Source organism: Anser brachyrhynchus (assembly GCF_964034855.1).
Source record: "Anser brachyrhynchus genome assembly, chromosome: 22".
In the NCBI taxonomy this organism is placed as follows: domain Eukaryota; kingdom Metazoa; phylum Chordata; class Aves; order Anseriformes; family Anatidae; genus Anser; species Anser brachyrhynchus.
Genome location: NC_137715.1, coordinates 3,112,510 through 3,122,624, shown reverse-complemented (window position 1 = coordinate 3,122,624; position 10,115 = coordinate 3,112,510). Strand labels below are relative to the sequence as shown.

The 10,115-nt window shown below is 69.7% G+C and overlaps 1 protein-coding gene across 2 annotated transcripts; it reads left to right on the top strand.

Moving 5' to 3' along the window:
* The first annotated feature begins 2,094 nt into the window (after nucleotides 1-2,094).
* LOC308181466 (uncharacterized protein) lies at nucleotides 2,095-9,475 on the top strand. 2 transcript variants are annotated; one of them, XM_080564787.1, is made up of 23 exons: nucleotides 2,095-3,270; nucleotides 3,404-3,546; nucleotides 3,845-3,916; nucleotides 4,042-4,104; nucleotides 4,188-4,244; nucleotides 4,448-4,663; nucleotides 4,837-5,202; nucleotides 5,341-5,460; nucleotides 5,541-5,594; nucleotides 5,687-5,713; nucleotides 6,045-6,146; nucleotides 6,315-6,359; nucleotides 6,461-6,541; nucleotides 6,648-6,689; nucleotides 6,784-6,811; nucleotides 7,015-7,064; nucleotides 7,151-7,285; nucleotides 7,415-7,477; nucleotides 7,561-7,629; nucleotides 7,790-7,858; nucleotides 8,074-8,268; nucleotides 8,672-8,784; nucleotides 8,957-9,475. In XM_080564787.1, the coding sequence occupies exons 1-23, from the start codon at nucleotides 3,093-3,095 to the stop codon at nucleotides 9,165-9,167; spliced, it is 2,499 nt and encodes an 832-aa protein (XP_080420913.1). In that variant the 5' UTR covers nucleotides 2,095-3,092; the 3' UTR covers nucleotides 9,168-9,475. The 2 variants fall into 2 exon arrangements, with proteins under 2 accessions (XP_080420913.1, XP_080420914.1); XM_080564788.1 differs by having other exon boundaries at nucleotides 2,213-3,270; nucleotides 4,840-5,202.
* The last annotated feature ends 640 nt before the right edge of the window (nucleotides 9,476-10,115 follow it).

Below are 10,115 nucleotides of genomic sequence, written 5' to 3'. Positions count from 1 at the left end.
TAGGGATAGGGATAGGGATAGGGATAGGGGTAGGGATAGGGGTAGGGATAGGGATAGGGGTAGGGATAGGGATAGGGGTAGGGATAGGGGTAGGGATGGGGATGGGGATGGGGATGGGGATGGGGTTGGGGATGGGGATGGGGATAGGGATAGGGATGGGGATGGGGATGGGGATGGGGATGGGGATGGGGATGGGGATGGGGATGGGGATAGGGATAGGGATAGGGGTGGGGATGGGGATGGGGATGGGGATAGGGATAGGGATAGGGGTAGGGATGGGGATGGGGATGGGGATGGGATGGGGATGAGTTGGGATGGGATGGGATGGGATGGGATGGGATGGGATGGGATGGGACGGGACGGGAGGGGATGGGGATGGGATGGGATGGGATGGGGATGGGGATGGGGATGGGATGGGACAGGACGGGATGGGGATGGGGATGGGGATGGGGATGGGGATGGGGATGGGGATGGGATAGCGATGGGATAGCGATGGGATAGCGATGGGATGGGATGGGGGCATCCTGCAGGGCAGCAGCTGCACCGCAGGGGGCTGCATCCGGAGCCAAGGTCCCAGTGTGGGGCGAGCCCTGCCCCACTCCACACCCCACGGCCCTCAGGCTGGGACCATCCCAGCCCCAAGCGCAGAGACCCGAAGGCGGCCGGCAGAGCCCCGGGATGCTCGGAGGCTGTCCCGGCTCCCCAGCGCCCCACATCCCCCCCTGCACCCCCACCCCCCTGCACCCCTCCGGGCCCGATCCCCGCGCAGGCACCGCACCGGGGCCGATAAGTTGCAAGGTGCCGGCACCTAGCGGAGGAAAGCGGGAGGAAAACGGGCGGCGAGCCCCGAGGATGGGGATTGTGCCCGGAGGGAAGGGACCGAGCCCCCGGGGGCTGCTCTGCCCCTGCCTCCCCCGGCCCCCCCCCCCCCTGCAGCCCCGGAGCCCTGCGGTGGGCTGCACAGCGGAGCGGTGGCACCTCGGACCATGGGCAGCAGCAGCCTGGGACATGGGCTTGGAGAACCACGGGACGTCCCGAGTGGGAAGGGACCCTCAGGGATCACTGGGTCCAGCTCCTGGCCCTGCACAGGGCCACCCCCAAATCAGACCCTATATGCGACCAGCAGGCTCGGTGTCCCTGGGGAGCCCGTCCCAGTGCCCGGCCACCCCTGGGTGCAGAACCTTTCCCTGACACCCAGCCTGAGCAGGGCGAGCCAGCGGGTTTGGGACTGCTCCGCGCCACCTTTGAGGCAATTAATGGTAATTAACCACTTGGACATCAGCTGAGGCTTCACCGCAGGGCTGAGCTGGGCTGCTGTGGGCATCAGAGGGAGGCATGAGGGGCGTAATGCGGCCCCATGCCCCCCCGGCCCCCCTTGTGCCACTTTGGTGTAGCTCAGAGGAGCAGCAGCAGGCACAGGACCCTGTGCACGCCATCAGTGTAATCTGTCTCATTTGCCCTCAGTAAGGGGACAGCGAGGCGGAAGGTGGGGAGCAGCAAGGGGACAAAAGACACCCCCGCGCCGTGCCCGCAGCCTGGCCACGCTCGGGAAGGGCTGAGCCCATCGCAGCCCCCGCGAGAGGAGCAGAGCCAGCCTGTAGCGCTGAGAACCCCACGCTCGTCTCACGGCTGAGCACACCCGAATTTTGGGGCTTCGGTGCCAGCAAAGCCCCGCTGGCCGTGAGCAGGAGCATCTTCTCTGCCCCGTGAGGGAGAGCCAGGCAGTGCTGAGCCTGGGGGCTGGGGCTGCTGCGGGCAGGACGCAGGCAGGGGCCGTGTCCCCCACCCTCACCCCCCAGCCCCCTTCTCCCCCTCCCCAAAGCGGGGACCCTGCAGAGCATCGGCACCCGGCGCTGCCCCCGAGCCCCCCTGCCCTGCCTGGCACAGCCACGCGTGGCCGTGACACGGGGCAGAGGCGCCAGCCTTGACACGGTGTCCAAGCCAGGGCCAAACCCAAACAGGTGCCCAGCCCCGCTGGGGCCGCGGCACCTTATCAGGCCTTGGCAGCGCTGAGCGCCCGCCGGGGAGGCTGTTGTGTCTGCGGGGCCGGAGGGAGCAGGCAGAGCGCCGGCGGGGGACGGGGACGTGCTCGCCGTGCAGCCCCGGGGGCTGTCCCCATGCTCTGGCTGGGCGCGGGTCCTCCACGTCCCCCAGCCCAGCACAATCCTGTGAGATGGAGAGGGGGCTGCACCCCACTGCCACGCTGCCCCCACCCCGAGATGCTCAGCGCAGCCCCGCTCACCTGCGGGTGATGGGAAGCCCCCGTGCTCCCAGGTCTGGGGCTCTTTGGGCTCCCAGACTCGGGGTCTTTGGGGTTCCTGGGGCTGGGGGGGGCCGGCTGGCTGCTGCCTCCCTGCGACACCCCAACAGCTCCGGAGTCACCCCAGCCCTGCAGAGGGGCTGCAGGTCCCAGCAGTGCCAGGGCAGACGGGGATCTGGGAGCTCAGGGGCTGCAGCCCCCAGCCCAAGCTGGAGCAGGGGGGCTGGGGACCACACGCACCCACGTTGGGGTGCTGCAGCCGCCCACCCTACCAGACCCCAATGCCTCCCTCGTGCTCTCCGCGCTCTCGCAGCCCCCTCCCCACGGCTCAGCACATCTCAGAGCCAGGCACCCATGGCCGGGCAGACCCCATGGAGCACCCAGACCCCATGGAGCACCCAGACTCCCTGGAGCACCCAGACCCCATGGAGCACCCAGCTGCTCCCCGCCGCATTCAGTGCCCCCTGCTCCCAGCCAGCCCTTTCCCACACTCGTAGTGGTTTTTACTCCCAATTTCCAGGCAGCATCTCCTCCCCCAGCTCCCTCTTCCCTGGCGTCAGCGGCTCCCTCCACCAGCCCAGCCCTGGCTCCCTTCCCTAGGGTTCCTCTGCCTGCCCCCCCCGTCCCTGGCCGGGGCACACGGTGGCTCGGCTGTGAGCGCTCAGCCCCGTGCCGGATGCGGCCCGTGGGGTGCGGGTGCCGGGGCGGGCGAGGGGGCGTGTCGGGGGCCGCCGTGATAACAGCGGGGGCCGCGTCGGGGCCGCAGGAGCAGACGGCGTGGGCGAACGGCATGAGCCAGGCCCCCCCGTCCTTGGCACCCTGAGGCAGCAGCATGGGGTCCGGGGACCCCCAGAACCTCCTCCACACCCTCTGCATCCTCTGGGTGCTGGCCGGGCGCCTGCCCCCCGGCACAGCCCAGTGGTTTTACCCCCTGGGCTCCGAGGACACCACCCCGGAGCCAGGCACCAGCCCCACGGCCCCCACGCTGCCCACCCTGGACGGGGAGGAAGGTAGGTATGGCAGGGCGGGGGCACGGCACCCCCGAGCTCCGGCACCCCGGCGAGGAGAGGACAGCTCAGGGGCACAGCGGTGGCCACCCCTGGTCCCGGTCCAGCCCAGCACCCTCACCCTTTGGTCCCGCAGATGGAGACGCTGGCGAGGTGGAGCCCACGAGGAAGGTGCTGCTGAGCAAGCCCCCGCTGGCGGCGGGCTCCAGGAGACGGGAGCCCCCCTCCAGGGGCGCAGCCAAGGGTCCGGGCCATGCCCCATCGCGTGCACGAGCCCAGGTGCCTGTCCCCGGGTGGCACGCGGCCAGGAGCAGCACCCCGACCCCCCCCGCCCCCGGCCCCTTCCAGATCTCCCCAGCTGCTCTCCGTGACCTTCCCCTTATCTGCACCCGGCCGGGCTCAGCCACAACAGCCCGGGCAGGGCAGCGCCTCCTGCTCAGCCTCCTTCCTCCTCGGCCCCTTGGAGAGCAGCTGCAGCAGCTCCTGGTGCCCCCCAGCATGGCTCGCAGGGGCCAGGACCCCCCGTGTCCCCCCCCACCCCAAAATCCCCTTTCTGAGCTCTCTCCGTCTGCCCTAGCACAACCGCCCCACGGCCGCCCCGCGGATCTTCGAGGGGAGCGCGGAGGAAGAGGAGTTCCTGCAGATCAAGGTGTGTGGGGGGGGGGGTCCTGAATTGGGGGGGGGCTGCGAGGAGCAGCTGGGGACGGGCACTGGGTGGGCAGGACGGGGATGGGGCTGCGGGGGTCTCACGCTCAGTCCCCCCTCTCTACACAGAGCACAGCGAAGGGGCTGCCCCCGCAGGTGCCCCCGGCCCCCAAAATGGACACAGCTCTCCAGGTGAGAGGGGGGTGCAGGGTGTCCGTGCCCCTTCCCCGGCCCCCCCCAGCCCCGCAGCTCACGGCTCACCCCCCCCCCTCCAGATTCACAACGGCTCCAGCTGCGTCTGCCCCGTGCGCCCTGGCCCTCCTGGCCCGAAGGTACCCAGCGTGGGGGGCTCCTGGGGGGATGCAGGGGGGGCTCGGGGACCCACCGGGAGAGACCCTGCGGCTCCTCTGGCTGTGCAAAACCATCCCTACTCTGGGTTTGCATTCTTGCTTTGGGGTCTGCATCACGGGGACAGTTCAGCTGCTCCTTGGCAAGGGGTGGGCACGGGATCCAGGCTCTAATTTTCTCCCGACAGGGAGAGAAAGGTGACCGGGGGTCCCCAGGAGACAGAGGCCAGCCGGGGCTTTCTGGGGAGAGAGGGAAGACGGGCAGCCCAGGGCAGCCAGGTCACCAGGGGCCCCGGGGCCCCCCTGGTCCTCCGGGACCACCGGGGCCACCGGGACCACCAGGTGCTTGGGCAGCCAGGAGCCCTCCTGCCTCCGCTGCCCTCCCCAAGGGATCAGAGAATGAGGTGAGGGCTGGGACAGGGGGTGCTGGGGTGGGGGGCACGGGGGGCGATGCCGGCACTGGCCGTGGGGTCTGTCCCCAGTTGGACCCGCAGGAACGGGACACTGGGGGGGGGACCAGGGGACGTCACACATTGACCGCCCCCTGCTCTCTCCTCTCTCCCTCCAAACCATCAAGCAGCTGGGAGCATCCAGCCCTGCAGGGAACCCAGGCCCCCCAGGCCCCCCGGGGCTGCCCGGCCCACCCGGCCCCCCTGGCTACCCAGGCCACGAAGGCTCCCCGGGGCTCCCCGGGCGGGAGGGGCAGCCGGGCCCCCCTGGCCCTCCGGGGGCTGTGGGACCACCGGGATTTCCAGGGGCCGAAGGAGCTCCGGGGTCCCCAGGCTCGGCTGGGCCCGATGGACCCCCGGGGGCACCGGGACTCCCAGGCCCACAAGGACCCCCCGGGGTCCCCGGGCACGAGGGACCCCCCGGCTCCCCAGGACCTGCGGCGCTCCCTGGCAAACCAGGGCTCCGAGGGGAGCCAGGATTCCCCGGATTAAAGGTAAGGGGGTCCCACTTCTTCCACCCACGGACCCCAGGGATGGAGCAGGGGGCTGCCCCAAGCCCCACACCCTGCCTCTGCGGGGTCCGGGGTGCCGTGAGCCCCTCCGTCACCTCCCCACGTGCTGTGTCCCGGCAGGGTGAGAAGGGTGAGCACGGGCTGCCGGGCATGCCGGGGAGCCCCGGCCGGACGGGAGAGACGGGCTCCCCGGGCATGCCCGGTCCCATGGGGCCACCGGGGCCACCGGGGGACTACAGGGTGAGTAGGACCCGAGGGCTGGGGGTGCTTGGGGTGGTGCTGAGCCCCGGTGCTCACCCCAGCACATCCCCTCCTGCCAGTGCGAGTCACGCCACGGAGGGCACCACGGATCTGCCGGGCCGCCGGGCCCCAAGGTGAGGTGGGGAATGGGGCAGTGAGGGTTTGGGGGGGCTTCAGGGGCTGGGATTGCCCCTGGAGCTCACGGGACCGCTCTGCTTTCTTCCAGGGTGAAAAGGGCGACCCAGGAGAGCGGGTTTGTACCGGGGGAGGGCTGCAAAGGGGGAGCTGGGGGGGGGGCTTCCTTCATGCCCCAAGAGGGAACCCTGTGCACTGCCCCACATCCCCCCCATGGCAGGGCAGAGCCAGCCTTCGCCTCCCCACGCTGGCACGGCCAGAGGGACCGGTCAGAGCCCCCACACCGGGCTGGGACATGGTGGGGGCAGCAAGTCACACCGCCCCGTGTCGCATCCAGATGCACAGCGCTCACCAGCACACACCAGTGCGCACCAGCACACACCCATGCACGCCCCCTGCCCCTGCACCCCGCACAGGCTCTAACCCTGCCCCTCTCTCTGCCCACCCAGGGGTGCTGCTACGGGGAACACGGGTGCAAACCGGGCCACCTCCCCTTCCCCGGCACCGGCAGCCAGTCCAGCTCCTGGGTGCCCATCAGTGGGTACCAAACGGTGAGTCCTGGGGGGCTCGCGGGGCTCAGGGACCCCAGCCCAGCCGTGGGGGGCCGAGCCCAGGTGGCGGCGTGACCCTCACCACCCCGGCTGCCCCACGGGGCTCGTGGCTGGGACGGAGAGGGGGCAGATGGAGACCGGCCTCAATCTTCTCTCTCTTTTTTACAGCACAGCAAAGAGGAGACGGAGGTTTATGGAGCAATCATTCCCCACGTGAGAGACCGCGCCTGCGCGATGGGGGTGTCTTGCAGCTGCCCCCCAAAAGGCAGCCCCGAAACACCCCAGCCCCATCTCCGCACTGCTCGTCACCACAGGGTCCTCGAGGTCCCCCTGGGAACCCTGGCCCCCCCGGCCCGCCCGGTCCCCCCGGAGCTCCGGGTCTCCTCTACCTCAACGTAAGGCGCAGCAGGGGCAGCGCACGCGGCCGTGCTGCAGCGCACACGCACGTGAGCGTGCACAGAGCCGGGGGCTCCCTGCGCCTCAGCCTGTCTTTGCTTCCAGAGGGTGTACCCCATCCGCGCCCAGCCGCCCTGCAAGGAGCCGGTAAGCGTGGCATCACTGTCCCCATCCCCTCCCGGGGCACTGTCACCGCCTCAATGTCCCCAGGCAGCAGTAACGTCCCCATTTGCACCCGCAGGCAGCAGCCGACGCAGGCTGGGCAGCAGGTAAGGGACTTTTTTAGGTGTTTCGGGTGGGTTCCAGCCTCCTTGGGAACACCTTTGGGAGGCCTCGCGTCCCTGCCTGGGTGCATTCCCCGCATGGCGCACCCAGGGCTGTGGGGCTGTCCCGGCGTCCCCAACCCCACCGACACCATGTCCCCATGGTGCCGGCGTGCTTTGTGACCCCAAATCCTCCCCGGCTTCTCCAGATGCTGACGCCTCTCGGACGGAGCCACCGGAGCCCCGTGCTGACCTCCGGGTGCGTGCTGGGCTGTGCCCGCGGCGTGGGGTCAGGGCGGCCCCACGGGTGGCAGCTCGGCCGCGAACCTCTCCGTCCCTTCGCAGCGCCAGACGTGGGTCTTCAGGTCCAAGGAGCTGATGCTGAAGTCGGGCAGCGCCGTCCCCGAGGGGAGCCTGGTCTACGTGCGAGAAGGGAGCAGCGCCTTCCTGCGCACCCCCAGGGGCTGGAGCAGGCTCCTGGTACGGTGCACGGGGGGGTGGGCAGGGAGGGGGGCAGGTTCCAGCCCCGGCAGCCAGCTCTGGGATGGATTTGGCTCCTGGGGAAGGAGCGAGATGGTTCCCCCATAACCAGTCCTTCTTGTGGAGCAGCTGGAGGACTCGGAGTCGCTCTTTGCTGGTGACGACCCCTCTGCCTCCACGCCGCAGTACCAGGTGAGTACCAGGGCTGGAGCCCTTCTCGGCTTGCCATGGCGGGGGTACAAATCCCCTGGGACTGTTCCCCCTTCTCAATCCAGGAGGCGAAGCGGGTACAGACGCGGGGTCCCAACACGGAGCCCCCCGCGGGAGCCCAGACGGACTCGCTGGTAAGTGCTGCTGGGCCCGACCCCGGTGACAGGGGGAAGGCCGTGCCACGGAGACGGCACAGGCAGCCCCCGGGGTGGGCACCGGGATGGATGGGGAGGGGGCTGCACCCTTGGCACCGGGGTCAGTGTCCCCAGGCTGCCCCGAGTCCCGTTATCGCAGGTCCTGAAGGAGGAGGGACCGGGGCTGCCCAGGATCCTGCCGACAACCGTCGCCCCCAGGATGCCTTCTGTAAGCGCTGCCCCACAGGGGGGCTGCTCGGCCATGGGGGGGGTTACAGCAGTGCCCGGGGACCCCCCCATGTCCGTGGGTCTGCACCCTCCCTGGGACGGGGAGAGGAGACCCAGGGGCTGCAGTGCACTGGGGGTAATGGGACCACGGGACGTGCCCCCAGAGCCCCCGTCCCCCCCATGCCCCCATCTCCCCGCCACCCCCTGTGTCCCCAGCTCCGCCTGGTGGCCCTGAACGTGCCCCTCTCCGGGGACATGAGCGGCATCCGCGGCGCCGACCTGCAGTGCTACCGGCAGTCGCAGGAGGCTCGGCTCTACGGCACTTTCCGGGCTTTCCTCTCGGCTCCCACGCAGGACCTGGCCTCCATCGTCAAGAGGACGGACAGGGCCCTCCCCGTGGTCAACCTGAAGGCAGGTGTCCCCGTCCCCACGGGGCGCCCCCCCACCCTGCGGCGGTGCAGGGGACATCGGTCAGGGCGTCCCCCCGGGGGGCACGGGCTCGTGGAGGGTTTTCCTCCTGTCACTCGTCAGACGGGGGAAAAATATTCAAAGTGGTGGGAGACCACCTCGTGCCCCGACCAGGGGTGGCAGCAGGATTCTGGGGAGGGTCCGGGGGGGCTCAGGGACAGTCCCACGCTGGGGCTGCTGCGTCACCGCCACCGCACTTGGGTCTTTGGGAAGCTGAGAGGAGCCAAAAGCAATTTGTCACCAACGTGTAGTGGGGACGGGGGGCTTCAGGCAGCACACACGGGGTGCCAAGAGGGCCCCCCCCAGACCCATGCCCCCAGCTGAGTGCCACCAACTGTGTCCTCAGGGCCAGCTGCTGGCCAGGTCCTGGAGCTCCCTCTTTGAGGGCCCGGCCGGAGCGGCCCCACGGGGCCCCATCTACAGCTTCAACGGCCGCAACGTCCTGACCGATGCCCTCTGGTGAGTCCGGCGGCGGGGTGGGCGCCAGAAGGACACCCCCAAACCCACACACCCACACCACAAACCAGGGCTGGGCCTGTGGTGCGTGCCCCCACCCCTGGCTCCGGTGCGAAGGGTGGGAGGACACGGAGGGCTCGCCGGGTGCCCCTGTCACCTCCGTGCCCACCCGCAGGCCTCGCAGGCTGGCATGGCACGGATCCACGGCCCGGGGCAGCCAAGCCCGCAGGCGGGACTGCCAGGGATGGCGAAGCTCCGGCCCCGGGGAGGGCTTGGCGGCCCCGCTGGGCGAGGGCAAGCTGCTGGCGGGGCAGCGGCACAACTGCTCCGAGGAGCTGGTGGTGCTGTGCGTGGAGGTGGCCTTCCCCTACCGCCACATGTGGTGACGGCCACGCGGTGGTGGCATCGCGGCACCGGGGGGCCCGCGGCCCCAGGTATCCCATGGGGAGAGACCTGCAGCGTCGGGGCTGTGCGAGCACTGGGAGCACCGGGAGGACATCGTCCCCATCCTGGGCACTGGGAGCACCGGGATGACATCGTCCCCGTCCTGGGCACTGGGAGGACATCGTCGTCCCCGTCCCGGGCTGTGCTTGGCCCCCAGGCTGTGCCCAGCCACCTCCATTACCTCAAGTAATGCTAATGCTGCGCCTTCCCCAGAAATAAAGATGTGGAAAAGTTGGTGTTTTGGACAATGCCCAGCTTCCCGTTACTGGGGGGTCATTACCGGGACAGCGGTGAGGGGCTGGGGACGGGTGTGCTGAGCCTGCAGTGTGGTGTCGGGGGATGCAGTGTGGGGACAGGGGGAGCAGTGTGGGGATGGGGGGAGCAATGTGGGGACGGGCGGGACACCACAAGGACCATGAAGTCACAGCCACCAGCCTGCCATCGACTGTCACCAACAGGGCCGTACGGCAGGCTGTCCCGACGAACCAGGGGCTAGAGGGGGGGCTTCAGCCACAGCCTGGCCCCCCGCCCTGCTCACTGGGCCCCACTGGGTCCCAGTTGCCCCCAGTCCCTGCCCACTGGTTCCCAGTTCCTGCCCACTGGGTCCCATTTACTCGCAGAGCCCGCTCACCGGTTCCCAGTTACCCCACACCCCGCTCCCTGGCTCCCAGTTACCCCTCAGACCCTGCTCACTGGTTCCCAGTTGCCCCCAGTCCCCACTCACTGGTTCCCAGTTGCCCCCAGACCCCACTCACTGGTTCCCAGTTACCCCATACCCTGCCCACTGGCTCCCAGTCCCCGCCCACTGGCTCCCAGTACTCCCCAGTCCCTACCCACTGCTTCCCAGTTACTCTGTCCCTGTTCACTGGCTCCCAGTTACCCCCAGACCC

Excerpts from the sequence above, each read along its gene's own strand:
- LOC308181466 (XM_080564787.1), top strand. The coding sequence starts at position 3,093 with ATGGGGTCCGGGGACCCCCAGAACCTCCTCCACACCCTCTGCATCCTC. Across the intron at positions 4,245-4,447 it reads CTGGCCCTCCTGGCCCGAAG|GGAGAGAAAGGTGACCGGGG; the intron begins GTACCCAGCGTG and ends TTCTCCCGACAG. Across the intron at positions 6,812-7,014 it reads CGACGCAGGCTGGGCAGCAG|ATGCTGACGCCTCTCGGACG; the intron begins GTAAGGGACTTT and ends CGGCTTCTCCAG.